Below are 27,714 nucleotides of genomic sequence, written 5' to 3'. Positions count from 1 at the left end.
GTGTATATCCTATTGCAGTGGGATGGGGACCTTTTATGAAAGAATAAGAGGTGATACAGCGAGTCTTGCAGGCAGTCTGCATGAAGGTGGCAGCTGGGCTCTGCGCCAGAGACCGAACCCAGGAGGGTGCGAGAGGGGTGGTGCCTGAAGGTGGGCACGGGGGTGTCGGAGCGGAGGGGGTAAAGGTCAGGAAGATGCGGGCACAGGCCGACCGGGAGAATGCCATTGACCAAGGCAAACGGATGGGGTGATGGGGAGGAGGTGCAGGGCTAGAGAGGCCGCAGGACCGCGTGGAGGTGACGCGGGGTGGGGCGGGGAGGGCACCGGGGCGACGGCTGCAGTGCCCAGGCCGTGAGGAGACGCCCCGCAGCGTCCGCCGGCCGGCTGCCCTGCGTGGGGGGCGGCAGTCCCCCGTCTGCGTCCGCAGCAGCCCGGGTGGGTGGGAGCCTCAGCGCCCACGGTGGCGGCCAGGCTTCGGTGGAGAGCAGAGAGCGGGTGCGGGAGGCGGACGAGGAACCCCCCTCTCCGCGGGGCGGCTCCCGGACGCGGGGCTGGAAGACGGGGGCCCAGGACGCGGCCGGCCCCACCGCATCTCCGCCGCGTGCAGCCACCGCCGACCCTCAGGCGAGGGGAGCCCCCCACTCGGCCTCCCCCTCCTCCCTGCCCTGAGGAAGAGGAAGAACTAGTCATTGTTCATTCATTTTATTTAAATATTTTTTGCCAAGTCATCACCGGCGCCGCATCTGCGTGCGGGGGTGGGGGGGGCGGGGGGGGCGGAGCCACGCCGCGCGTCGCCGCAGGTAAACAGCCCCCTCCCCGCGGCGGGACCGCAGCCGCCGCCCGCCGCTCGGGGCGGGGGTCCCGCCGCCGCCCCCGCCGGAAAGAAGCGCCGGGGCCGCGCCGTGGCTGCAGCCGAGGCGGGGGCGGCGGCCCCTGCGCCCCCCGCAGCCCGCGCCGGCCCGGGCGGCCCGACCCCTGCCCCGGGGGGCGGCGGCGGAGCGCCCCCCGCCCCCACCGCGGGCCCCGCGCCCCGGGTCCCCCGCGCCCCCCATGCACCACCTCCTGGAGCCGTCCGCGGACATGGCGACGGCGCTGCTGGCCGGCGAGAAGCTGCGCGAGCTGATCCTGCCCGGCGCGCAGGACGACAAGGCGGGCGCCCTGGCCGCGCTGCTGCTGCAGCTCAAGCTGGAGCTGCCGTTCGATCGCGTGGTCACCATCGGCACCGTGCTGGTCCCCATCCTGCTGGTCACCCTGGTCTTCACCAAGAACTTCGCAGGTGAGGCCGGAGGCGCGCGGCGGGAGGGGCGCGTGCCCTCCCGGGCCACCCTCGCTGCGCCAGCCGCCGCCGCGGGCCTCCCCACTGGGGCCGGCCGTGTGGGCGGTGCCCCGGGGTCTCCCCGCAGACCCTCAACACTCCCCCACCCTTGCATGTGTCGCCGGTCGCTGGGGCTGCCTCCCTGACCCCTCTCTTCCGATGTATTGAATTTACCTTCCGTGGGCTCACACCTGGCGGACCCGGCGGTCCCAGGCATCAAGGAGATGTGGGTTCTGGTGTGGAAGAGGGGCGACCAGAAGGGGGAGTGGGCAGGGTCTGAGGGGAGGAGGAGTGGCCAGGTGGGGACCAAGAAAGGAAGTTACAGGTGATGGGGACAGTGGACACCAAAGCACGGCCTCTGGGCAGGGTTCTGGGGCGGGTGGTGGGATGAAGACCCTGAGAAGTGGGCAGATTCTGGTCGGTTGCTGTGGGGGGGGGCACTGGGAGCCTGGGCAGGTCTTGGGCAGAGGCCCCCCAGGGCAGGCAGGGCCTGGAGGAGCAGCAGGCAGTGGTGGGCAGTGGACCCTCCTGGCCTCAGCAGCAGGCCCAGCGCCTGTGAGGCTGATGCAGGTAGAAGAAGAAATCGGACAAGGGCAGTGACCACGGCAGCGTGGACGGGATGAGAGGTTGAAGGTGCCGTCAACAGACGTGGTCCTGATTAGATTCAGTGCATTTGGGGAGCACCTGAGGGCCTCCTAGGGAGGGGTGACCCCAGGTGAGGCAGGAAGGAGGAGTGGGCTCCCGGGGCCCAAGGGTCCACACGCGGCAGGTGGGTGGGCGGCTGGAGACGGGAAACGGCCCCCCACGCAGGGTCTGGCTGGCAAGCGGTCTCAGGGCCCAGATGTCCAGGGAGGCCCCTTCGCAGCCCATCAGCCCGTGGCACGGAGGGCGACTCTCCCCTGAGGGACGTGGACAGGCTTCCTTGCACAAAGGACTCACCCGTTAGGGGTCCCTGTGACATGAGGGTGGACGTTGTCCAGGCTGCCTCATCCCACCCCCGGGGGGGGCACTCCCGGCCTCGGCACGCTCCCCAGGAGCCTGGGGGGGAAGTCAGGCTGTGCACAGGTGTCTCCTGGGGCAGCCTTGACAGATTAGCACAAACTTGTGGCTCCAAATGCTAGAGCCTTATCGTCTCACAGTGCAGAGGCCCGAAGTCCAAAATCCAGGTGTGGGCGGGCCATGCTCCCGAAGTCCCAGGCAGAGTCCCTCCTTGCCTCTCCAGTGCTGGAGGCTCCGCAGTCCTGCACCCTCCTTGGCTTCATTGTGGCCGCATCACCTGATCTCTGCCTGCATTTTCACACCTCCTCCTGGGTGTCTGTCCAAATTTCCCTCCTCTTATGAGGACACCAGTCATTGGATTGGGGCCCCCTTGATCCAGCGTGACTCATGTCAACTTGATCACATCTGCAAAGACTCTTTCCAAACAAGGTCACATTCACAGGGACCAGGGCTTGGGGCTAGAACATCTTTTGGGGGAACAATCCTACCCACTCCAGATGCACACGGTGGGGCAGGCTGAGGACTCAGTCACCGTCAGGCGACCTCCTGTGACAGGGCCCCCACCTTGATATCCTGCTGTGAACCAGCTCCCCCCATGTGGGGGGGCCTCAGCACCTCTGCATCCAGCCAGGCTGGGCTGCTGGGTCTCCCCGAGTGTGTCCTTCATCTCTGCTCCTGGCGGTGCTCTTGGTCTCCCTGTGCCGCCTGCCCTTTCACACCCACCTGCGTGTGTCTGGGGACACTCCTGGGCCCGATGCTGGTCGGGAGGGGCCCGGTGCCTCCCTAGCGAGGGCGAGGCAGGCCTTCTGAGCCAGGGCAGGCGGGTGCCGGTCCTGCGGCCCAGCACCCCGCGACCCAAAATCCACTCAGTGGAGCATGTCTGGCGCGTGGGGCCCAGGTCTGCCCCATGGTAATCCTGTTCCAGGTCACAGAGCAAATGGGGAGTGGCGGTGGCTTCACGAGCTCTCCCGCTGCTGAGTGACTGAGGCCGCGCAGTCCCCTCGCTCCCACCGCGGTTCGGGGCAGTGGCGGCTGCCTCTGCTCCTCTCCTGGATCAGGGTCCGTCTACCTGGCGCTCCTCACAGAGCTCAGAATCGTCCCCGGGTCCCTTCTCCAGATGTGAGGACAGTAGGGGACCACTGCAGTGGATCAAAGGGGGGCAAGAGGAAGCAAGGTCAGAAGCTCTGACCCTCAAGGGGCGCTGGAGGCCCCTCCAGCTGCATCCCCCACCCCCAGACAGGAGCACACCCGACCCGTCCCCTCAGCACTGGGTCACCATCCATCTTCAGGTTCCGAGCCCAGAGTATGTCCTGCCACTGCTGGAAGGATCCACGTCCCATCCACCGGAGCCCGGCTCAGCTCGAGGGGACCCGGCGCTCACCCCCACCAGCCCACCCAGCGCCCAGATCCTCACCTGGTGCCCTGGCGCAGGGGGCGGGGCTCCGACGTGTCTGCCTGTTGGTGACACGTGGGCAAGCACGTGCTGGCCGTTGGGCTCATGGTGAGGAGCCGGCCCGGCGGGAACCTCCCTGGACGCCGGGGCCTGTGCGCATCCCCAGGCTGGAGGGTGGCAGGTGGTGGGAAGGCCCCGGTGGCTCCACAGATACCCGCACTGTGCAGACCCGTTGGGTGGTGGATGGAGGGTCAGCCAGGCGCGCGGCCAACAGAGAGGATGGCGGGGGAGCGGGGCATTGAAGGGCTACCGGCTTCTCCAGATGTTATGTGGGCCCTGGGAAGGGGGGACCAACAGCTGCTTTTTCCTAAACTGGCCAAACGCAGGCAGACCTCGTTTTATTGTGCTTCGCAGATATTGCGTTTCTCACGATTTGAAGGTTTGTGACCGCCCTGCGACGAGCAGGTCTCCTGGTGCCATTTCCCAACAGCATTTGCTCAGTTCGTGTCTCTGCGCCATATTTGGGTAATTCTCACAATATTTCAAGCTTTTTCCTTATTAATACATTTGTTACGGTGACCTGTGAGCAGTGATCTTTGATATTACTATTGCGAAAAGATTACGACTCGCTGAAGGCTCGGACGGTGGATAGCATTTTTTAGCAATAAAGTATTTTTAATTAAGGTACGTACGTTGGTTTTTAGACATACGTGCAGCGTGTAGACATAGACCACAGTGGAGTATAACCAGTGCTTTCATACGCGCTGGGGGAGAAAAGAATTTGTGTGACTTGCTTCGTTGTGATCTTTGCTTTATCGCTGGCCTCTGGAACCAAACCCTCGACATCTCCGAGATGCCTGTAACGGGTGTGCCTCTTCTACCCGCAGTCAGGCAGGGTCTCCAAGGGAACTGGGGCGCTCGCGCTGGGAGGGGACGCTGTTGAGGGCTGGGCTTGGCCTGGGGACCGGGAGCAGCCCCGGGATTGCAAGCGATTCGGAATCGCACACGCGGCTCCTTCCCCGAAGCGCCTCGCAAGCCCTGGCTGCTGCTCTGGCTCGATGTTCTCCACGGCACCGCAGTCGGCCCCGCGCGCTCCACGACGGGGTCTCTGGGAGCACCCGGGGCTGCGAGGGCCCTGGCCCCGGTGTCCTCTCGGGGCATAGCCAGGGGCGCTCGGGTCCGGAGTCCGCACAGTGCCATCCTCAGGAAAGGTGCCCTGGGTGAGCTGGCTGGGTCTGCGGGTCCCCGTCGGACACCCGTGCTGGCCCCGCAGTGTTTGAGCGCCCGGTGCCCAGGCCCCTTGGCTCAGCGGTCGCCCTCACCCCCAACCAGAGTCCGGCCCAGCACCCAGGCCCCTGCAGCTCAAGTCAGGACATGCGGCCACAGCTCTTCCAGGCCAGGGTCACTGCACACGTGTGTCCTGAGGCACCGGCATGACACATCCGGTCTCTGCTAGGCTGTTGGACCTGCTTTGCAGGTCAGGGAAAGACAGAGACCCCGGTGTAGAGCCCGAGAGGCCCTGGAACCGGGCCTCTCCTGAGCCAGGGCTCATCCCTCCTCCCCTCCCAGCAGCCAGGGGGCAGTGGCAGACGTGAGAGGATGTGGGGACCCATGGGGGCCCTGCTTCCATCCACGGGTGGCCCAGCTCCCCTGTGCTTGCAGCACTCACGGCCAGAGGACAGGCCCCTCCGTGCCCCAGAGCCGCGGCACCCTCCCCGTTCCCCTGGGGCCTGGACCAGGGCCCTGGGGGTCCCAGGGACCTCTCCCTGCCGTCCTTTTCCCCCAGAGAAGAGCGTCTGCCCTTCCGTGGCCTGGAGTTGGCTGTGAGGACAAAAAGCAAGTGAATAAAACGCTGTCTTCTCAACCACGAGGGGGGATCCTGTGCCTTTTCCACGTTCTCTGAGCCCAACTCACCGCTAGGCCCCAAACCTGTGTCCTCGTCAGGGGCCTTGGGCTGTGGGTACCAGCGTTTCCTGACCCAGCGCCATCCTCGGCCAAGCCCGTCCCTCACGTGCCCACGGCACAGCCTCCTCACGGAGCCCCTGGCCTCGCCACCACAGCCGAGCAGAGCTCACCGCCCGTCACTCCTGCCCCCAGCCCTCCGTGACTCCCCAGTGCCTGCCACGTGGAGCCCCAGGTCCTGCTGCCGTGGCCGTTGGACCACACCACCTGGAACGAGCTGTGGGCCCCACTCCGGTGACCCTGAGGCCCACCTCAAGCCCCCCTCAACCCTCAGGATGGTGCGGGGCTGCCACGCTGGTGGCAATGGCTGGGGCTCTGCCTATGTAAGAGGCCAGGTGACCTCCGTGCACTGGGACCGAAGACACTTGCGGGGTCTCCGTGCCCAGATGTGTAGCTGGCCCCCTCGGCCCCTGCGAGGCACCAGCAGTGACCTCAAAGGCCGGGCTTAACGTGGGGCAGGCCTTGGGAGGGGCCTGCACAGACAGACAGACAGACAGGTGCGTTGGTCCCCGCTGCTTCCTGGTCTCAAGCCTCGTGGGGTGAGGGCCGTAAGCTGGAGCGGAGGGAGACTCGGCGGACCCGCCCTGGGGGCCGTTCTTCGGGGCGCGAGGGAGGGTCCAGGCTAGGGCGGGCTGGCATGTATGCTAGCTGTGGTCGGGCTGGGGGCAGTGACGACCTGTCAGGGGGACGCTGCGCTCTGGGCGGGCGCCCGGGCTCTGCCACTTGCAAGAGGGCACATGTGCCCAGCCTGTGGTGACAAGGACTGGAGCCTGGCCTGACAGCCGAGTGGCCCCGCCTTCAGGGGCCGTGAACGGTGACGCCTGCCCTGAGCACGGCTCCGAGCCGGCCAAGCTCTTCCCTCTGAGAAGCAATCAACGGGAGGCCCACCTGGAGGGCAGGGTGGGGGGCGGGGACAGCGTCCCACGTTCTCCGCTGTTGGTTGGCACCTGTCCTTACCTGGGGGGAGACAGCTCAGTGACGACCGTTTTTCCTGCGTGACATTGTGGGCTGGGTGGTGAATCCTTCCTGTCGGATCCCCGGGGTGGCTGCCCCTGCCCACCCAGTGTCCGGGGACCCCAGGCCTGCCCTTCCCCAGGACAGTGGGTCTTGGGGGGACACTCCTCAACTCTCAAGAGCAGGCAGGGCCACTTTTGCTGTTCCTTAGATGTGCCACCGTAACCGGCTCTGGGTAGGTAGGACCCGGCCAAGACACCTGCCCTTCTCAAGATGGAGCCCGTGGCAGTGCCAGGCTGGGGGCTGGTCCAGCTGTGCCACTGGAAGAGAAGCCCCAGCTGAGTGGTGTGGCCTGTGCCGCCCTCTCTAGGACTCGTCCCTGTGTGCACATGGGGACGTTATGGCACTCGAAGGGGGGCCTGAGGTTCCAAGTGCAGGTCGGCCCCCCAGGGCGGGGTGGGCACGGCCGTACCCTCCACCTCCAACCCACCTCTGTCTGTGCCACAGCTGACTGCAGTACGTGGGGGGCAGGGTACCCGGGGGGAGACCCACGCCACCACGCTGAGATGTGCGGAAGGGGGCTCAGCGCGGGGCAGGCGGGAGGGGTCCGATGCCCGGCTCGCCCCCAGCCCCCTCTCCTCTCTGCCCCCAGAGGAGCCCATTTACTGCTACACGCCGCACAACTTCACCCGCGACCAGGCGCTGTACGCCCGCGGCTACTGCTGGACGGAGCTGCGGGACGCGCTGCCCGGCGTGGACGCCAGCCTGTGGCCGTCGCTGTTTGAGCACAAGCTGCTGCCCTACTCGCTGCTGGCCTTCGCGGCCATCATGTACGTGCCCGCGCTGGGCTGGGAGTTCCTGGCGTCCACGCGCCTCACCTCCGAGCTCAACTTCCTGCTGCAGGAGATCGACAACTGCTACCACAGGGCTGCCGAGGGCCGCGCGCCCAAGATCGAGAAGCAGATCCAGTCCAAGGGGCCCGGCATCACGGAGCGCGAGCGGCGTGAGATCATCGAGAACGCGGAGAAGGAGAAGAGCCCAGAGCAGAACCTGTTCGAGAAGTACCTGGAGCGCCGCGGCCGCAGCAACTTCCTGGCCAAACTCTACCTGGCGCGGCACCTGCTCATCCTGCTGCTCAGCGTGGCGCCCATCTCCTACCTGTGCACCTACTACGCCACCCAGAAGCAGAATGAGTTCACCTGCGCGCTGGGCGCGGCCCCGGGTGGCGGCCCGGCCGTGCGTGTCACCTGCAAGCTGCCATCTGTGCAGCTGCAGCGCATCGTGGCGGGCGTGGACATCGTGCTGCTCTGCTCCATGAACCTCATCATCCTCGTCAACCTCATCCACCTCTTCATCTTCCGCAAGAGCAACTTCATCTTCGACAAGCTGCACAAGGTGGGCATCAAGACCCGCCGGCAGTGGCGCCGCTCGCAGTTCTGCGACATCAACATCCTGGCCATGTTCTGCAACGAGAACCGCGACCACATCAAGTCGCTCAACCGGCTGGACTTCATTACCAACGAGAGCGACCTCATGTACGACAACGTGGTGCGGCAGCTGCTGGCCGCGCTTGCGCAGTCCAACCACGACGCCACGCCCACCGTGCGCGACGAGGGCGTGCAGACCGTGGACCCCAGCGCCAACCCCGCCGAGCCCGAGGGCGCCGCTGAGCCGCCCGTGGTCAAGCGGCCCCGCAAGAAGATGAAGTGGATCCCCACCAGCAACCCGCTGCCCCAGCCCTTCAAGGAGCCTCTGGCCATCATGCGCGTGGAGAACAGCAAGGCCGAGAAGCCCAAGCCCGTGCGCCGCAAGACGGCCACCGACACACTGATTGCGCCGCTGCTGGACGCGGGCGCACGCGCCGCGCACCATTATAAGGGTGGCGGGGGCGACACGGGCCCGCCCCCCGACAAGAAGCATGCCCGCCACTTCTCCCTGGACGTGCATCCCTACATCCTGGGCACCAAGAAGTCCAAGGCCGAGGCCATGCCTGCCGCCCTGCCAGCCTCCCGGAGCCAGGAAGGGGGCTTCCTGTCCCAGGCAGAGGAGTGTGGGCTGGGCCTGACCGCGGCACCCACCACAGGTAGGGATGGGCAGGGCTGGAGGGGTGTGAAAGGGGTTAAGGACTGAACCAGCTGGGTGGAAGCAGGGGGTGGGCAGGGGAGCCAGCTGCCGGGGTGACGACAGGCGGGACCCTCACTCGAGGGCCCTGTGAAGCACACGGGATGAAGGGCTGGCGGGGACACACGGTAAGGTTGCTCGGCACCTGAAGAAGGTTCTGGAAACGGGCGCTGTGTTCCTGGGGCGGCCAGAGCCCCTCCAGGCCGGCCGCTGTGTGCGGGAGCTTCAGAGCCTGAGCGGGCCAGGCGGGAGGAGGGGGGAGGCAGCGGGTGGGGAGAGGGGCCTGCAGAGGCTCTGTGCTCTGGGCTGTTTGCAGATGCACCGCTCCCCGCAGAGCCAGCCCGGGCCGCGCTGCCCTCAGGGGGCCCGTTTCACATCTGCTCGCCCTCCGCCGCCCCCGCCACGGCCCCTCTGTCGCCAGCCAGCCTGGGCAAGCCTGACCCCCTCGCCGTCCTGAGCCGCAACGCCACCCGCCCGCTGCTGCATATCAGCACCCTGTATGAGGCACGGGAGGAGGAGGACGTGGCCCCCCGAGCGCCCCCGGATGTGGGCAGCCTCCTCACCATCCCTCCCCCACAGCAGATCCTCATTGCCACCTTTGAGGAGACAAGGACAGCAGTGAGTGCTGTGGAGTTCTGAGGGGACAGGGCTGCCCAGGCCGTCGCAGGCCCCCCTGCATGACCGCAGTGCGCCACTGCCCCCAGCGCCCCCGTGGACGCGGCCTCTGCTTCGCCCGGCACCGCCCACACCCTGGCCTCCTGTGCGCATGCCACGGGGCTCAGCACCTCGCCTCCCCGGCCCCTCAGATGGCACCGTCGGGGCGCTGGCTGGGCCAGGGGCTGGCCGCGACCCCCGTCGAGCCCGTGGCCAGAAAGGCCCAGAGCCACCCCCCGCCCCCTGCATCAGGCGCTCGGCTGTGAAATGAAGAATTTATTTTTTTAGTTGATTTTGTCTTAGGCCTGGGACGCTGGCCCATGAGGGGCCGGGCAGTGGCAGGACAACTCAGGAGGGAGCTGGGGGTGGTGGCACGTCAGGGCTGCCCCCTGCAGGGACCGGGAGCCCTCGGTGGGAGGGGCCCCCCTCCAGTCAAAGGTCAACGTGCACTTTCTCCTCGTATCCCGACAAACCTGTACTTTATTTTACTATGATTACTGTAACTAGCGAGTATATTTATTACCAGGAGGCTTCAGACGCATTCAAAACAAAGGATGTCGTGTGTGTGAGTGTGGGAGCGTGCGGAAGAGAGAGCGAGGGCGCCAGCGAGCCAGTGGGTGTGTGCGTTAGCGGTAAGCGTGCGAGTGTGTGCGTGAGTGCGCACGGGTGAAGCTGGGCGAGGGCGCCAGCATGCCAGCGAGGGCAGGAGTCCAACGCAATAACCACGCCCCTCCAAGGCCATCAGCACCCCCCCCCGCCCGAGGGTCCACGACGCTTCCGTGGGAGCCCAGGGCCGGCGCTGGGTGGGGCCATCCCTATTACCTCAGCCACGGCGACAACGTGACAGTATTAACAAGGTAGCACCGAGCATATCAATAAAGATTATTCTGATACCCCTGAGTCCTGAGTGGTCCATCCTGCCGGAGGCCTGTGGTCCAACTGAGGCCTCCTGTGTCCAGGGCCTCCACCCAACCTGCACGGGGTGGAGGTGCTGGGGGCGGGGGGCGGGCAGCAGGGCCGTGGGAGGCGCCCCGATGCCCTCCAGGTCGCCTGGGGGCCCTGCTGCATCCACAGCTGAACGAGAACACACAGTCCTCGTGCGGCTGACACACCGTGGTCTCCAGCTAACGTGCGTGCATGCTGGGCCACGGGGTGATTCACACAGACTCAGTGGGGATGGAGTGTGCCCTCCCAGGAAGCCGGCCCCCCCCATCAGACGCTTGAGGGCAGGGGCTGCCAGGTACACTTGGGGGGAATAGCAAGAACTGGCAGGACTCAGGAGGGCTTCCTGGAAGGGGTGCCCCTGATGTGCTCTGGAGGTGTTCATGTCATGGGGATCGCAGGCACGGGGGTGCTTTCCTCACCAGGCCCAGATGCAGGTGGGGCTGAGGCTGGCCCCGGGCGTGCACCAGGGAGTCACACACCCCATAGGCCACAGCAGGAGACCCCGAGGGTCTGAAGAGAGGCTCCTTGGAGGCAGGTAGCTGGGGCAGCTGGGCCAGAAACCCCTGGGGGCTAGACCAGGTGGGCTGCGGGCCTCAATCACAAGGGGGCTCAGGCGAGACCGGGGTGGGACCACCTGCTGCACCGTGTGGAGGCCTGACTGGTCTGGCCTCCTCGAAGCCCCTCCGCAGGCCCCTCCCTGGAGCAGCCCTGAGCTGGGCAGGCTGGGCTTCCCGGGAGTGCAGCCGATCCGTCATCCAGGGCTGCGTCCCAACTTGGGTGTTTCTGTTTTTGTTTTTCATAAATTTATTCCTTTTCGGCTGCGTGTGGGCTTCCTCTGGTTGCGGTGCGCGGGCTTCTCGTTGCAGTGGCTTCTCTTGTTGCGGAGCACGGGCTCTGGGCGCGCGGGCTCAGTAGTTGTGGCTTGCAGGCTCTATAGAGCACAGGCTTAGTAGTTGTGGTGCACAGGCTTAGCTGCTCCGCGGCATGTGGGATCTTCCCGGACCAGGGCTTGAACCCGTGTCCCCTGCACTGGCAGGCAGATTCTGAACCACTGCGCCACCAGGGAAGTCCCCCAACTTGGGTTTTAGATGTAGGTTTTTATCATCACTCAGGCATGGTGAAGCCAAGAGATCAGGAGACGACTGCCACTGCAAAGACAGTTTATCACAGGTCCCAAGAGGAGGGGGCCCCAGGGCCGGTCAGGAGGCAGGGAGAGGGGACACGTGGGCAGGAGCCTTCACTGGGTTTCCGCAGGGAGAGATGTGAGGCAGGGTGAGCAGGCTCAGGACCGGCCAGCGTGAATAATCTCGGTGCGCTCAGGGCGGAGGGGCTGCCCCTAGTTGTCGGTGCCTGGCCCAGATGATTGGGGCAGGCAGAGGGTGGCCCCGAGGACATAGTGCACCTCATGGAGGAGGGATGATCTGGGGCTGTGGATGGCTGGTTTGCTTGTGAAACTGTTTGCTGTCTCTAGGAATTGGCTGACTCTGGGAGTGGCAGTCTCTCCAGGGTCAGCGCGGCCCCAGATGGCAAAACGGTACAATTCATACCCCCTGTTCCCAGAAAGCACTCACCCTCAGCCAGGTCAGGACACTCTCCCCAGCCCAGCATCCCAGGTCATATGGCCAGCTGCCTCTTGGGCTGGCCCTCACCATTTCCACTCATCTGGGGAAGGGACCCCACAGGACCCAGGCAGGCTGACCAGGTCCTGCAGGGTGGGATGAGCCCCTGGCCCCTCGGTCCCACATGGGCAGCCAGCTCCGTGGTGGTGGTGAGCCAGGCACTGGGGCCAAGGTGACCCTGCAGGGGTAGGGGCTGCTGTGCCCACCCAGGAGTCCAGTTCCCACTCACCTCAGGCAGCAGTGTTTGCCACGGGCCCCCCGGCAATCCCTGAGCAGGGCTGGAGCCCAGACCGGCTCTCCACCCCTGCCCATGCACACTCAGGGGCTCTGCTCAGAGTGGAGACATTCCCAGAGACCTGCGGGGCGCGCTGCCTGGCCGTGCGCTGAGTCCACAGTAGTTCCTCATGCACACGTGTCCAGGTGGGGCTAAGGCACACCAGCCACTGAGCCCCACCCCGCCCCCGGTCTCTGTCTTCGGCGGGACTGCTGTGCCCAGCCCTGCCCCCCGAGCCAAGGCCCAGCAGGACATTTCAGGCCAGTCTCCTCCAGAGGTCTGTTCCTTGGTGTGTGAACTGACCCACTGCCCTGGGGAACAGAAGGGAGGCAGCGTCCCACAGAAGCAGACCTCTTCCTGCAGATGCCAGGGATGCCACCTTGCCCGGAGGGGGCAGAGGGCGCACCGTGGGCATCAGCATTCCTTTGACACACCCTCCACCTGCCTCCTTGCTCCTTCCCTCCAGCCCCGGGCAGGGCAGGTGGAGGTGCCTTCCCTCTCCCAAGAGGAGGGGCTGTGGGAGAAGCTCAGACCCCACCCCAGACAGCCAGGCCTGGAACCCAGGCCTCTCTCCATCACACAGCCCAGCATGGACATCTCAGCCAGACTGGCTCTAGGTCCGGGGCACGTGCCTCGAGGGCACAACACTGCGCTCACTCCAGCTCTCTTGTGTGGTGGCCAAGGTGGGGGGCGGGCAGGAGCGATCTGCGCCGGCACAAAGGAGATGAGCAACGGGAGCCAGACAGAGCGGGCAGGGCAGGGGCCCTGGGCCACGAGACGGGCAGATAAACGCCAACCCAGAGCCTCTCGCGTAACAGAGCCCCGCCTGCCGACAGGAGCCTGCCCTGCATGAGACTGGACGGGGCATCACCTCCACGTCAGCCAGCCTGCAGGAGGGCCACCCCCAGACTCAGAATGTGGGAACCCGGACCCTGTGCGGGACAGAAGGGCTGGGCCAGCACCCCCTTCCTGGAACCTGAGGGGAAGCCCGGCGCCCAGCTCGGACCGCTGGTGGGCCGGCCCGGCAGGCCCAGACCAGGCCCGGGCCAGACGGGGCTATCCCTCACCCCGGGGCCCCGCCCCCACCCTGTGCCCCCCCCCTCCCCTCCAGCCGTCCCACCGCCCCCGCCCGCGCCTCCCCGGACCCCAGCCGCCAGGCCGAGGGGTGGCCCGGGTGCTCACATGGGTGCAATCCACGACCCGAACTCTCTGCTCCTCGCGTTGCACTATCGCTGACCCCTTCGGGCGGGATTGACGGTTCTGTATCATAGCAGGCCATATGAACGTCAACCCCCTTTTACTGACCGGGAGATGCGGCCAGAGAACTTTGGAGCGCTTCGCAACGCCGCCCCAGTCGGGTGGCAGGCCTGGGACTCGAACCCGGGTTCTTAGACGCCGCTTGAGTCCTCGAATCCCGACGCTGGAGGCGGGGAGGGGAGGGGCGGGGCTTTCTCGCGCGCGGCCTTCTGGGAAGTGAAGTCCGCGGCTGCTCGCGCGCGGCCCCCTGGGAACTGTAGTCCACGGGCTCGGGACAGGCTCGCTGCAAGGGCGGGCCGAAGGCGCGCGGAACTACACTTCCCGGCATGCCGCGCTCCGCCCGGCCCTCCGGCCCCGGCCCGTCCGGTCGACCCGCCCCGCGGCCGCGGTCCGCCCCGTCTGGTGGAGCGACGAGCCGCATGGAGGCCGGCTGAGGAGCGCCGCCCCGCCTTGGTACGCCGCGCGGCACGGGCCTGGGGCGGGGGGCGGCGCGCGGGGGCCCCGGCGGGTCGAGGTCAGCCCGCGGTCCAGGTCGGATGCTGCCCCGCATCGGGCCGGGCCCAGCCAGCTCCCAAGCGTGAGGTCTTGGGCCGGAAGGATCAGCCCCGACCTCCGAGGAGTGCGCGCGGGGCCGGAGTCGACCGCGAGGGTCGCGAGGGTTCGAGGGCTCGGATGGTGCAGGCCGGAGGCGGGGCCGGGGGGCGGGGCCCGGAGTCGGGGGTCGGGGCCGGGGGCGGGGTCGGCCGGAGTCGGGGGCGGGGGACCGGGCGTGAGGGGCAGGGTCCCCTCCTCCCCAGACGGCGGCGGCAGGGTCTCAGTGGAGACCCTGGGTCCTTCTGCGTGCCGGAGGCCTCTGCCCTTCAAGCCGAGCAAGCAGAGCTGCCATATGGGCAAAGGAGACCAAACTTCCGAGGCCTTGTAGGTCTTTACTTACCTTGTTTCTGTGAAGAGCTATATTGCTACATAACTTACATGCCACAAAGCCCCAGAGTTCACGTATGCGTCTTTGTGAAAACTGTCCCGAGAAAGGAAAGCAAAGCGCACCCTTCAGCGAGGAGCTCGCTCAGAAGTCCTCGGCTGACTTTAGGCGTCAGGGCAGCCTCATCAGGAGATTGATGGTTTCCAGGCTGAATACTCCTGGCTTTCGGGGTCCCCTGGAGAGGAAGATGTCCGGGCCACCAGCTCGGCGCGCTCCTGTGCAGGCTCCACTCTCCCTGGGCCTCTCCCTTTTGCCGCTGTTGCCCCCCTTGCGTGGCTGGGAGGGAGCCCTGACCTTGGGGCCACTGGTCAGCCTTACAGGATGGCGGTGATGTTGCAGCCAGGAGAGGGCCTGGCACGGTGGGCGGGCAGGCCCCTACACAGCACCCTGCAGTGGAGGTCAGTGTGGGGACCCAGCACTGGGTAGAGTCCGGGTTCCAAGAGGGTTGGCCGGGTGTGGTAGGCCTCCGGCTCAGGTGTGAGTTGGCATGTGCCCTCTGCCCCCATCCTGCCCTCAGCCACACCTCCATAAAGCAGAGCCTGCCAGACCCAGGAGGGTCTCCGGTGGCCAAGGTGCCCAGACTTCAGAAGTGGGGATGGATGTAGAGGGTCAGGGCTTTGGGCCGCACCCTGCTGCCTCCCAGGTCTCCAGCCCGCTAGTCTGTCCAGTTTGGAACCCTTGGCTTTGTGAGCAGGCCTAGTGGGTTGGTTGGGAGATGTTTTTTCTGGGAACTCCATCTGGTGCTGGTCAGCTCTTGGTCTGGGAGGCAGTTTCTGGCTTCCTAATTTTTAGAGGGGTGAACGAGAGAGCATGGCTGTCTCAGTCTGCTCTGCAATCATGACAACATACCACTGAAGGGGGCTTAACGGTTTTCTCACAGTTCTGGAGACGGAAAAGTCAAGATCAAGGTGCTGGCTGATTTGGTAGCTGGTGAGGGGTCTTTCTTCCTGGCCTCCAGACAGCTGCCTTCTCACTGTATCCTCACCGGGCAGCTCTCCCGGGTCTCTTCCCAGGAAGGCTCTGATCCCATCCTGGGGCGCAGCCTCATGACCTCACCCAACCCTCACCATCTCTCAAAGTCCCCGCCTCCCAATTTCACCCCCACTGGGGTTAGGGCTTCAAACTATGAGGGGACACAATTCAGTCCATAGCCGTCCCTGGAAGGGGACAGCTGCCTGGACTGGGCAGGCGGGAGCCCGTGGCCTGCCACACAGCCTGCACTGTCCGGTGTCCTCAAGTCTGTCCTGCCAGGGGCACCCAGCAAACCGTTTCCTACGCTAACACCCCATCCAACAAGAGCACCTTGACACGTTCCCTGGGGGTCCCTAATGCAAGTGGGGCTCTCCCTGCCCTGTGAGCAGGTGCATTCTCTGGTGAACCCGACAAGATAGGTCCTCACGGGGGTCAGGGATTCCCTCGGATTTGGAGTTCGTTTTCCTAGAAGCGCGTGGGTGGCGCTGTCATCTGCGTGGAGCCAGATAAGGGTGGGGTCCCTCTCTGTGGACGAGTCTCCTGAAACCAAGTGGCTGGTTCTCTTCATGCCCCAGCAGAGGGAAGCTGAGGTGACATCTCAGTGTGGCACGCCTCGTGCTGCTCGTGGGTGGCTGGGTGGCTGTTCTAACCACCTCGGCCCTAAAGGCAGGAGCTAAGAGCCTGGCAGGTTGGAACGACTTGCCCAAGGCCGTGCCGCGCCAAGCAGCAGCCTGAGATCTGGCCAACCCTGTGGCCGTCCCCCGCGGGACAGGTGCTGGCAGCCGCCTAGAGGGCTGGCCTCTGGTGGCCAGGCTCAGGAGGCCTTTCCCGCCACTGAGCCTGATGCCTCCCCAGGCGGGGTGCTCCGTGGACAGTCCGGCTCAGCAGTGACGCCTGTTGGGGGGGTGAGCACCGGAATCGGGCAGAAGGGTCTCCTTTGTGCCGGGCTCCCCAGGGTCTCGGCGTTGGTGGCCGCGGCGTGGCCAGGTTGCTGGGCGGAAGCCTGGTTCCGGGCTCCCTGGGGCTGTGCTGGCTATGGGAGCTGGGCGCTGGAGACTGGCTTTAGGAGGGGCACGTCGATCTCCCCGCGAGGTGTTAGCCTGGGGTCGCTGGTCGCTGCAGCCTGTGGTGGTGTGATGAGCAGCCAGGACCCGTCGTCCACAGATTTTGTGGCCAGAAACACAGCCTGCGGGTGTGGGAGATGGAGGCCGGGCCCGGGGTTCTATGGCGTTGGGCCCTTTGCTCCCCTCCCGTAAATATTTAGAGAGGCTCGGATCCCAGCCGTAAATATTTGAAAATGCATCATGGTGAGCGGGGCTGCCTAGGGGTGGAGGGATTGATGACCCACTGAACTTACTGAACATCCTACAAGGGTAGCAGCAGGGGCCCTGGCGGAGGTTGCAGGAAACCAGGATATTGGGAAGTGTGTGCATGTGATAACATCAGAGACGCTTCTCAGAATCACAGGCTCTTGGCCCTGAAGGGGCCTCGGTGGCCTTCCTGCCTGACCCCTCCCAGGCCAGGCACCCACCCCAGCGAGCTCGAGGGGACCTGGGTCCTGGTGCTGCGGTTGGTGGCCCAGCCATCTCGGGGCTCGAGGCTCGTCTGCCCCCTGGGGACAGAGTGAGTCTGGCCTGGCCTGGCCAGGCCAAGTGCAGGGAGGGCAAGGGCAGGGCCGACCCAGACCTGTGACCCCCACCCCTGTGGGAGGGAGGCTGAGGCCTCGGTGGCCCTCCTCTTACCGCCTGTCACACAGGCTTCCCAGGGCAGCACTGGACGCTCCCTTGAGAAGTTTCTCTAGTACTTTGGCAGCCCTGTGTGAAGCGGACCGGGGGGATGCTCTCCTGGGCTCGGGAACCTGAGAGGCAGGCGGGCCCCAGCCCGGCAGCACACACAGCTTCCTGTTTCTATTTCGGTCGGTGCCTTGCATCAGTGGAGCGCCTTCGTCTGTGGAGTGGGAAGGAGGCGGCCCTGGGAGTGGTGAGGCCGGGTGAGCCGCCGCCCCTGGGGACCGGGCGCCCCCGTGCTGCGGCTCCTTCCCCGATGGCGGGGCGCCCGGGGGCCCAGGCCGGGCTCAGACCCCAGAGCCGGCTCCCCTGCCCCGTGCGGAGGCCCACGGCTCTGCCTGCCGCCCTTCTCCGCTGGCAGGCCTGCCCCCTTCTGGTCCTGAGCCAGTTTCTCTTCCAGACCCTTCCCCCAACCTCATTTCTTCCAGAAAGCACAGCCGTCCTCGTCCTCAGGATGGGCTGCCCCTGCGCTGAGCCACCTGCCCGAGCCTGTCCTGCCGGCCGCAGGCGAGGAAGCGGAGCTCCAAGCAGGCTGGGAACAGAGCCCGGGTTAGGGCTGGGCTCAGGGTCACGGGTACGAGGGGGAAGGAACTTGACCTAGCGTCGTGTTTATTTACTATTTGTTTTTCCTCTTTGTTGTGAAAGTGCAACAGTGAAACTGACAGGCGCCCCGGGGGTGTCCCACTGCCCGCATGGGGCCTCCCGGCATGTCCCGTCGGTTCACGTGTGACAGACACGGACTCTAAAAGCCCACGATACGGCGCCCGCGACTGAAACCAAATTAGACTCGTTCCTCACGGGACGGCCTCCAGTCATCTGTCAGGTTCTCCCGCGGGTGCCAAGCCCCCTGTCCTTTGGCGGCCAGACCCCGGCTCTAAACTCAGAGCTGGAACCGGAGGCTCTGTCAGACTCTGGTTTGAGTTTCCGGCAGGACCTTGGGAGGTTCGGGTGAAGTCCGTGTGGCGGATGTCCAGGACACCGTGTCCCGGGCCCAGCGGGGATCTTCCCTCTGGTGAGAACAGCCTTGCTGGGCTCCTGCACCCCGTCTCCCCTCCGGAAGGGACAGCACAAGCGGCTCCCACGTGACCTCGGGGGCTCGGCTCCTAGCTCAGCTTCTTCGAGTTTGTGCCTCTTTTCTCCAACCAGAAGAAGTCTCGGTTCTCAGTGACGACGGCACACCTGTGCTGTTCGCCATCCCTCCCCCTGCCCCTCCTGAGTCTGCCGACGCCTGTGTGATGCTGCTGGTGACACGTATTGTCGCCACACGTGGCTCCTGAAAGCGGGGCTGCAGCCGCACCGCCTTCCGCGCCAGCCCAGCACACAGGTTCCCTTCTGCCGCCTGCTTTTGTGTTTTTAGGGAATTTTATAAATTGTGTTGTATTCCAAAGTCAAAGAGGAGACCCCCAGGTCTGGCCGGCTGCCCCCGGGGGTAACCCCCTGCCGGGCGAGCGGGGGGCCGGGCGGCACGTCCTGCTCTCGGGCGACTCAGGCTCGCCGCCCGGGTGTCCCCAGCCTGCTCTCAGCCCCGCACCGCAGATCCCGAGATCACCTGTGCCCGGGGCCGAGGTCCTGCCCACGGATCATTCCCGATGGACGCAGCACCACGGGGCACTGACCCCCGTGCCCGGCCCCGGGGCTCCAGGTGAGGACGCGGCTCCTGTGTTTCCTCAGGCTTCACTCGTCGGTGCCGGGAGCCACCGCCCGCCATGGAGGGGCAGGACGAACAGCCCCTTCGCGAGGTCAGAGCCCTGGGCCGGGGGGCCGGGGAGCGAGGGCGGGGGCGGGGGCCGGGGCGGCCCCGCGGAGAGTGGGGCTCCCCCCGTGAGGCTCCCTGGGGTCCCTCTGGCCTCTGTGCAGAGAAGCCCCTCACTGGTCTTCCTGGGATGTTGCTAGTCAGCTGAGGGCCCGGGGCAGGGCGCCCTGAGGGCGGGCCGCCTGTGAGGGGATCGTCTGGGGGGACACAGCCACAGGGCGCCCTGAGGGCGGGCCGCCTGTGAGGGGATCGCCTGGGGGACACAGCCGACAGGCTCTGGGGCTTGGTGGGGCAGCCGCACGAGTCCCGGCAGGCCCCGGAGAGGCGAGCACCGCCGCTCGAACGCTCCCCTTCCCTCCGCAGGCCAGCACAGAGCCCATCGTGACTTCAGGGGGTTCGGAGGTGGTGCCCAGGGTGCTCCCCGGAGAGCCCCAGAACCTGTGTGCGTGCTCCCTGGGTCACCGTGCCGGGCGGGAGGGGCTTGGGCTGGGTGATCTCCAGAGCCTGTGGTGGACCAGGGGCCCCGGCCCACCCTGGGGGGGTGGCGGGGGGGGGTTCTTGAGTGCGAGCAGGGCTGTGGCAGGAGCCCCCTCCTCAGGTGTGGAGGCCGGGTGCCCTGCACAGCCCCACCCCGTCCTGGGCCCCTCGGCGGCCTGGGGGCTCCCCTTGGCGTGGGGCCTGGCCGCACGTCCTGGTGAGCAAGTACCAGTGGCTCGAGGCCCGGAGAGGCCCCCACGTGTGTCCGCGTTCCGCGGGGCAGCACGCACCCCTGTCCCTGCGCCCCGGAGGCCCAGGCTGCCCGTGTGGGAGGATGGCCCCAAGCCGGGCCTTGCTGTCCCTGCAGCCGACGTGGACGCTTTCCACCTGCTCCTGGAGATGAAGCTGAAGAGGCGGCAAGAGCGGCCCAACCTGCCGCGCACGGTGACCGAGCTGGTGGCCGAGGATGGGAGCCGCGTGTACGTGGTGGGCACGGCCCACTTCAGCGACGACAGCAAGAAGGACGTGGCGAAGGTGAGGCCCGTGAGCCGCCACTGCTGCTGCGGCAGGACACGCAGACCCGGGCCGTCCCTCCCGCCGTGGTTACTTCCGGCACCGAGCTGTCTCCGCGGCGGCTGAGCGGCGGTGGGGTCGACCGGGGGTGGGCCTCCGGGTCCGGTGTGGCTCTGCCCATGGGGCCCGCGGCGAGCTGGCATGTCCGTCGCAGACCATCCGGGAGGTGCAGCCCGACGTGGTGGTGGTGGAGCTGTGCCAATACCGCGTGTCCATGCTGAAGATGGACGAGCGCGCGCTGCTGCGTGAGGCCAAGGACATCAGCCTGGAGAAGCTGCAGCAGGCCGTCAGGCAGGTGCGCGTGCCCGCCCCATGGGGACTCTGGTCCGGGACCCTTCACCCTGGCCCAAGGGACAGTGAGGAGAGGCGGCTGAGGCCCCAACCCCAAGGCAGGAGCTGGTCAGGGACCCTGAGGGCCCCGGAGTGTGCTGGCAGGTCACCGGGGCGGGGGCGGGGCCTCAGCTTGTCATGTGGCCCAGAGCTGCGACCCCACTGTGCCTCACGCAGGGGCTCTGGACCCAGAACCCAAGTCCACTCACACTGACAGGTGCCCCAAGGGGGATGTGGGCAGAGGAGCTGGGGGTCTGGCCTGGAGGGGGGAGGGGGGAAAGGGGGCACCCGTGGGGCAGAGGCCAGGCAGCCGGTCTGAGACTGCACGGCCTGCGGTGGGCCTGCTCTGGGAAGGTCGTCTGAAGGGCCGGGAGGGGCCTCTGAGCGTGCACCGTGGGTGAGGCGCCCACCATGAGGCCCTGCTGGACGTCAGCGTGGCCCTCGCTCCTCCCCAGAGCACAGGGCAGGCCTCCCGCAGGGCCGCAGGCACCTCACGCTCTGCCGCACGCCGGCTGACCGGGCCTCTCCCTGCAGAACGGGGTCATGTCGGGACTCATGCAGATGCTGCTGCTGAAGGTGTCCGCCCACATCACTGAGCAGCTGGGCATGGCCCCTGGCGGCGAGTTCAGGGAGGCTTTCAAGGAGGTGGGCCCGGGCCCGGCCGGGGGGCGGAGGGGGCTCGGCGCTTGGGAGCTGCCCGGGGCCTGAGGCTCCCCCGCCAACACCCAGCCTCTGCCCAGGCCAGCAAGGTGCCTTTCTGCAAGTTCCACCTGGGCGACCGGCCTATCCCCGTCACCTTCAAGAGGGCCATCGCCGCCCTCTCTTTCTGGCAGAAGATCAAGCTGGCCTGGGGCCTGTGTTTCCTGTCGGACCCTATCAGGTAGGGCCCCTCGGCCTCCCGGCCCGGGAATGGTGACCAGTGGCCTGAGATACCCACAGAGCACTTGGTCCACCCTGGCCCGGCCCAGACCGCCACACGGCAAACGCCTCTCATTCTCGGGCGGAGCCTCCTCTCAAAGGGCCTCCCCAGCCCTTCCTCCTGCCAGGATCCCAGACAGAAGGTGCGAGGTCCCCGCCCTGGGTCAGCCGTCCCTCGGGCTGGCAGCACGCCCTTCTCCCCCAGCAAGGATGACGTGGAGCGGTGCAAGCAGAAGGACCTGCTGGAGCAGATGATGGCCGAGATGATCGGCGAGTTCCCCGACCTGCACCGCACCATCGTGTCTGAGCGGGACATCTATCTGACCTACATGCTGAGGCAGGCGGCCCGGCGCCTGGAGCTGCCCCGTGCCTCTGACGGTGAGGACGGGCTGCGGGGTAGTCGCTGGGGACCCGCCAGGGCCAGTCGGGTGGGCAGTGCTGATGCATCTCTCCCCGCTGCAGCCGAGCCCAGGAAGTGCGTCCCCTCCGTGGTGGTGGGCGTCGTGGGCATGGGCCACGTCCCCGGCATCGAGAAGAACTGGACCACCGACCTCAACATCCAGGAGATAATGACGTGAGTGCCGCCCACCCAGCCCTCCGTCTCCGTCCCGCCCCACCCCACCCACGTGGAGCCGGGCTGGGGGCTGGGGGATCGTGCGTCCCCAGCCAGGCCCAGCCCGCCCTCCCTTCCCCAGCGTCCCGCCGCCGTCCGTCGGTGGCAGAGTGTCCTGGCTGGCCGCGAAGGCCGCCTTCCTGGGCCTCCTGGGCTACGGCCTGTACCGGATGGGGCGCCGTGCCAGCGACCTGCTCTTGGCGCTGCCTGCCGCCCGGCACTGCCTGCAGAGGGCCCCCGAGGCCTGGCCGCACAAGTAGGAAGGACAGAGGGAGCCGCCACGTCCGTCCAGGGGGCTGCCCGCGGCTGCTCCTGTGACACGGCCGAGGGGCACGGGGGGCCGGCCCCCTGAGGAGCTCCTGGGTGCCACCCCCCATGGGGGTCCGGCCTAGCCTCACCTGCCCTCTCCCAACCCGCCCAAATAAAGAATTATTTCACTGTCTGAGCTCGGGCTTCCCAGCAGCCCCCCTGCACCCCCTCCCTGCGGCCGCTGGGAAGTTCACCGGCCCGGGATGAGCTGGCGGGGGAGGGGTGAGGTGCGGTGGGCCGCAGCCGGCCAGCCCCTACCTCACTGTGCCTTCTCTCCGCGTCGCAGGCGGCGCCTCGCGGGGGTGCCGGGCCAGCACGCGGGGAAGGGCAGCTTGGCCCGTGCAGCCCTTCGCGTGGCTCCTTGGCGGCCCCGGCTGAGCGCCAGCAACGGCTGTGCCTACAGAGGTTGTGCGTTTCTGGCTTTTAAAAGTGTCTGAAACTTTTCTACTCAGGTATTTTTAACTTAAAACAAACCGAAGCAAATGTCAGGAAATACTAGCCTTAAATCTGGTTGGGACAAAGAGAACACCTTTCTCTTGGGGTCTCGGTCCCAGGAAGACAGGGGTGTGGCAAGGGTCAGTTTCGGCCATGGGCAGCTAGGCTGGCCTCCAACCGCTGCCCGTCCAGCTGCCCCCGTGGTCTACCTCCAGCCGTGGGGGCTGCAGGGCCGCCGCCCTCTCGGGGTGGAGCCTGCCTGGCCCACAGGCGGTTGAACCTGCTTCCTGTGCAGCTAGTGGTGGGACCTGGGGGTCACCCCGACCCTCAGTGGATGGCTGGCAGCGATCCACCAGGCCCGCCAGTTTGCACAGGAACCGCGTCGGGTGCAGCTGGGCCCAAGGTCGAGCTGGCCCCATACAGCACTTGACCCCAGTCACTACCTGTTTGCGTCGTGTCCTGGTCACCTGTTTTCGACGTAGCATCTGTGCATCCCGTCAGGGGCCCAGGGCCACGTTTGGTTGTGTCTGTGTTGACTCAGTGTCTAAATCAGGTGAAAGCCATGGCCACAATCTGGCCCGAGGAGCCTTGGGCTGGGCCATGTCCTTGTCATTCACACGCTCGTGTACACGTCCCTTAGAGACTGAAATAAAATCTAATTTTGGAAGCCTGCTTTGTGAAATGTGCGGGAATGGGACTCAAGTGACAGGGAGGGTGGGGAAGGGCATCAGGATGTTGGTGGTACCCACCCATCCCTTGTGGACCCCTGCCCTCCCTTCTAGTCCGCACCCTGGGGCTCCCCTCCCTGCCCAGCCCCACACCCTGGCATGCCGGAGGGGAGGAGGTGGGAGCGAGCCCAGCACCTTGAACAAAACTCAGTGGGGACCGGCGGCTCACATCGCCCAGAAAGGCGACAGTGGGCATGGAGAGGCGTGTGGGCCGCCCCGGGGGCGCGGCAGGAGGCGGCGGGGTGGCGCTTCTCCACGTGTTTGCCCCCCAGGAAGCATGGCCGCCTGCCCTGCGCTGGGTCTCGGGGCTCTTCTGTGCCTCTCTGCCCTGGGCCAGCTCTGAGGCACATCGTCAAAGGCTGGTAGGAGTGGGTGGTGGGCCCATGGTGGGCCAGGGGCTCCAGGGGCTACTGAGCTTCCCTCTGCCCGGGGTCTTCTCTCCACAGGTCCAGGCGGTCCTGCTGGGACCCCAGGGTCCGGCCGGGTGTGGGGGAGTGGAAGGGGCCCAGTGCGTAATGGCTGGGTGGCCTCGGAGCTGTCACCCACAGGTCTGCACCCTGCAGGCTTCTCACTCCCCTTGAGGACCCACCTGGGTGCCTGCCCTAAACAGCCTGGGGGAGGGGCAGGCAAGGACCAGGCCCCCTCCAGGCTGGTGTTAGGGGGGGCCAGCTGGGCCGAGCGAGGGAGGCGGGGAAGCCAAGGCAGACCCTCCTAGGGCAGCAGGTGAAGGCCATGTTGGACCCACAGGGAGAGGTGGGTCCAGGGGCGGCGGGAGGAATCGAGGGTCTGACGGAGGGCTGGGGGCCGGCAAGTGCTAGGAGCCTGAAGGCCAGCGGCTTCCAGAAGGGAAGAGGCCTGAGGCAGGTGTGGCCCAAGGCGAGAGGACAGTGGCTGCGCGTCTGCCAGGACCAAGGTTGTAAGTCACCTGCTGGACTGTCCACGGGCCCTTCTCGGGCTCTGGGTCTGGTCACCCGGAGAACTCTGACCCCTCCTGGCCCAAGTCTTCCCCAGGGAGAGGCTGCTCTCAGATCTGGGTGGAGAACCAGAGGGCCCCAGAGGTGTGTACGCCAGCCAGCCAGAGGAGCCAGTGCCCCGTCCAGGAGAGCAACCTGCAGTTCGTGTATCACTTTGGCAAAAACAGATGTTACCGTGGGCTGTTGGGAGGGAAGGGCCGGGCCAGGCCAGAGGCCATCCTCAGACACCTGCACCTGGAACAGAGATGCTCTCTGGGCGCTGGCTACAGTCAGGAAAAGAGAAGAGAAGTCTACTTCCAAGGGAACAAAGATGCCCAGGATACAAGTTAAGTATAAAATAACATCCATTAAATTGAAGCCGTCAGCCTGAGGCCTGGGGAGTTACTGTGAGTCTTCACCCTATTTCTGAGAATGTTAGTGATTCCAATGCAAGTTTGTATTACACTGACAAGCAGAAAAACAACAAGGTTTCATTTCTCAAACATATAAAGAGTGCTTAGGGGAGAGCGGACATCCCTCCCGCCTGGACCGTGGAGGGGCAGGCCCCTCCGACCCACCCAGGCCCAGCCAGCACGGGAGGCGCTGACGTCCTCGCCCCACCCCAGGTTCTGTGACAAGCGTGCAGACAGTGGTTGGACGGTGATTCAGAGTTGAGACGGGCGGGGAGAGGCTGCTGGAATTTGAGAGGTGCCGGCAGGAGTACAAAGAGGGCTTTGGAGACTGGGGAGGTAGGAAGGCCGTGCAGCCAGGGCCCCGGGGCCTTGTTGAGAACACAGGGCAGGCCTGAGCCTGGGTGACCACTGGCCAGGGCTGGAACACATCTTGGGCCTGCCAGCGAGCTGACGGTGGATCTGCGGGACATGGGCAACCACTCGCTGCGGGCCCGCTACGACAGCTTCCGCGTGGACCAGGAAGACCGGTTTTATTGGCTCTACCTCTCGGCCTGTACTCAGGGCCGCAGGTGAGTGCCTGGGAGGGCTGGGGGCTTTCGTACCACCCCCCTGCCCACAAGCATCGTGGTGTGCTGACATGCTTCCCGGGCTAGGGGCTGGGAAGAAGGTTGGGACCCCAGAGTCCCCAACTTCTCAGCCTACTTCTGCCAGCCTCAGCTCTCTGGGAAAGGATGTTCCTCCCGGACCACCTGCCGGGGGGCCCAGATGGCCAGGATCCAGGACGGGGGTGCAGCTGAAGGGCTGCAGTGCCACGGCCCACACCGTACAGGGTACACGTTCCAGGGCTCCGGCGGTGTCCACAACCAGGAGGGCTGTGGCTTCAGCACGCTGCACCACACGCCCCATGGCTGAACGCCCTGCGCCGATGGCCCACATCTCTGCCAGCTGCAGCCGCGAGCCCTCACGCGCCAGCTGGTGGTACGGCGATGGTGACCAGGCCAACCTCAACACACCGAGGCCGGAGCGCACCGGGGCCGACTCAGGCATGCGCTGGACGACCGTGGACCGGCCCTGCGCTCTAGCGGGCTGCGCACTCGCACTGCCACCCCCAGGGCCTAGGCCTGCCCTGCAAGGATGGCGCAGCCTGGCTGTCAGCTGAGTCTTCTTTGCAGGGAGGGGCCAGGAAGGGGCCAAGCTCAGCTCCCACGCATCAGGGCCACGTGGACCCTGCGCTCCAGCGGCACCTGCAGGTACCGGATGGGCCTAGGGAGGTCCACGAGGCCATGCAGCCCAAGAGTGAGGCAGAGGCAAGGTTGCCAGGGCTGGGAGGGCCACTGACCCTCCCACACTGACCTGCAGAACCACTGGAACCCACCAGATGTTCCCTCTGCTGTGAGCTCAGGCAGGGCAGGCAGTAGGGCACAGAGCCCGGCACTCACAGGCCCTCAAACACCCAGTCCCACCAGATTCCAGAGTAGGGGTAGGACAGTGGGGTGAGGCGGCCAGGAGATGGGGCAGGAGGGCCTGGGCCTGGGGAAGAGGGGAGTCTCAGGTCAGGTCTCCCAGGTAGCTAGGAAGGAGGCTGGGGACAGGGGACTCTGCCAGCAGGCCACGTGGGGAAGAGCCCAGGTGGGTCCAGGTGGAAGGGAAGCCGTCAGGCTGCAGGAGGGGGATCCAGGGTGCCAAGCACCTACCACGTTGTCCCCGTTGTCTGTGGGACCCCCCACCCCACACAGAAGGCAGTGTCATTGCTCACGTCGGGGAAGAGGACCCCGAGCTGGAGGGGGGTGAGGGCTTCCCCGAGGTCACAGAGCCGGCAGGGGCGGAGCTGGCTCACACAAGGTCTGGGGCGCCATGCTGGGGCCCCAGGGGGAGGTTCCGAGGCGTCTCCCTGAAGTTGGTGTGGAATCGGGGCAGCGGGAACAGAACAGCCCCAGCCACAGGCGGTCTCGGGTGTGACTCTGGGTCCAGGTGGGCAGGGGCTTGGGAACCCCCGCAAGGACCACCCGTGCCACGCAGGCATCAGTGGGGTCGCCTGGGGGGCCCTCCACAAGCCTCTTCTGAACGGAACCCCTGAGTCATTCTGCAACACTGACCCCAGCTCCTCACCTGGGGGCGGGCCCTTCAAGGCCAGGCTTGCCCTCCCCACCCTGCGCCCACCCTAGGCCTCCTGGGCATCTATGGGGGGTTTCTCTGGGCCAGGCTCTGTTCTGGGGGAACTGGTGCCCAGATCACCAAGGCTCCCACCCTTCCAGAGCGTGGGTGAGAAGAAAGACACACAGGAAACAGGAAAATAAGGGAATGAGCTAATTTCAGAGAGAAGTGCAAGGAAAAACACAGGAGGCAGGCAGGAGAGGTGGGCCTGGGATCCAGCCCGCGTGTGAGGAACCCTGCTTGGAGCAGGGAAAGAGCAGGAGCAAAGGCCCTGCACGAGGGAGTCGCCTGGCCCCAGGCTGGCAGGCTCTCAGCTTTGGCTTCGCCCTGGGGCTCTTCCTGGCCCAAAAATGTCCCCCAACTTTCGGACAGATCTGGACAAAGGTCCTCTTTCCCTCCTTCCCTGTGCGCAGTGGGCAAAGGACAATCCAGGGCCAAACCTCAGCAAAGCGTGGGGCCGGGTCTGACCTTGGCTTCACCGCGGAGTTGGGAGGCACCCCGGAGGTCCCATGGGGACGTCACTCGTCACGGCCACCGGCCCGGAGCGCTCAGCCCGGACTGGCCGGTGCCTCCGGGACGGACCGCCAGGGACCTGCCGTTGCGGCGCAGGGCAGTCATTCCGGACGGCCCAGTCTCCGCCGCACGCTCCAGCCATCAGCCGCAGCCCCGCGGACCGGGACCCGGACGGGCCGGGACCTCGCCGTCCCCGAGGCGAGACCTGGAGCAGAAGCAGATAGATGGCGTGACCAATCAGAGCCAGGCTTTCGCGGGCGCCGCCCCCGGCAATTGGGCGGTGGGGCGCGGGGCGGGGCTTCCGGTCGGGGCAC

The 27,714-nt window shown here is 66.2% G+C and overlaps 2 protein-coding genes and 1 long non-coding RNA gene across 3 annotated transcripts; 2 read left to right on the top strand and 1 right to left on the bottom strand.

Moving 5' to 3' along the window:
• Window positions 1–1,050: 1,050 nt before the first annotated feature.
• Window positions 1,051–10,272, top strand: PANX2 (pannexin 2). The gene is made up of 3 exons (XM_060165591.1): window positions 1,051–1,276; window positions 7,276–8,706; window positions 9,061–10,272. The coding sequence occupies exons 1-3, from the start codon at window positions 1,051–1,053 to the stop codon at window positions 9,381–9,383; spliced, it is 1,980 nt and encodes a 659-aa protein (XP_060021574.1). The 3' UTR covers window positions 9,384–10,272.
• Window positions 10,273–14,269: 3,997 nt separating this feature from the next.
• On the top strand, window positions 14,270–23,306 carry TRABD (TraB domain containing). Its single transcript, XM_060165590.1, has 7 exons — window positions 14,270–18,970; window positions 19,348–19,995; window positions 20,189–20,329; window positions 20,899–21,009; window positions 21,105–21,244; window positions 21,488–21,856; window positions 21,978–23,306. The coding sequence occupies exons 1-7, from the start codon at window positions 18,938–18,940 to the stop codon at window positions 22,153–22,155; spliced, it is 1,620 nt and encodes a 539-aa protein (XP_060021573.1). The 5' UTR covers window positions 14,270–18,937; the 3' UTR covers window positions 22,156–23,306.
• LOC132529271 (uncharacterized) lies at window positions 19,186–27,712 on the bottom strand. Its single transcript, XR_009543408.1, has 5 exons — window positions 27,356–27,712; window positions 26,490–26,624; window positions 23,503–26,263; window positions 21,612–23,282; window positions 19,186–21,521 (listed from the first exon to the last, which is right to left on the bottom strand). It is a non-coding gene; the product is annotated as an uncharacterized LOC132529271 (long non-coding RNA).
• Between the last annotated feature and the right edge of the window lie 2 nt (window positions 27,713–27,714).

The sequence above is a fragment of the Lagenorhynchus albirostris genome, chromosome 11 (genome assembly GCF_949774975.1).
Source record: "Lagenorhynchus albirostris chromosome 11, mLagAlb1.1, whole genome shotgun sequence".
In the NCBI taxonomy this organism is placed as follows: domain Eukaryota; kingdom Metazoa; phylum Chordata; class Mammalia; order Artiodactyla; family Delphinidae; genus Lagenorhynchus; species Lagenorhynchus albirostris.
This window is presented reverse-complemented; position numbering and strand designations above follow the sequence as displayed.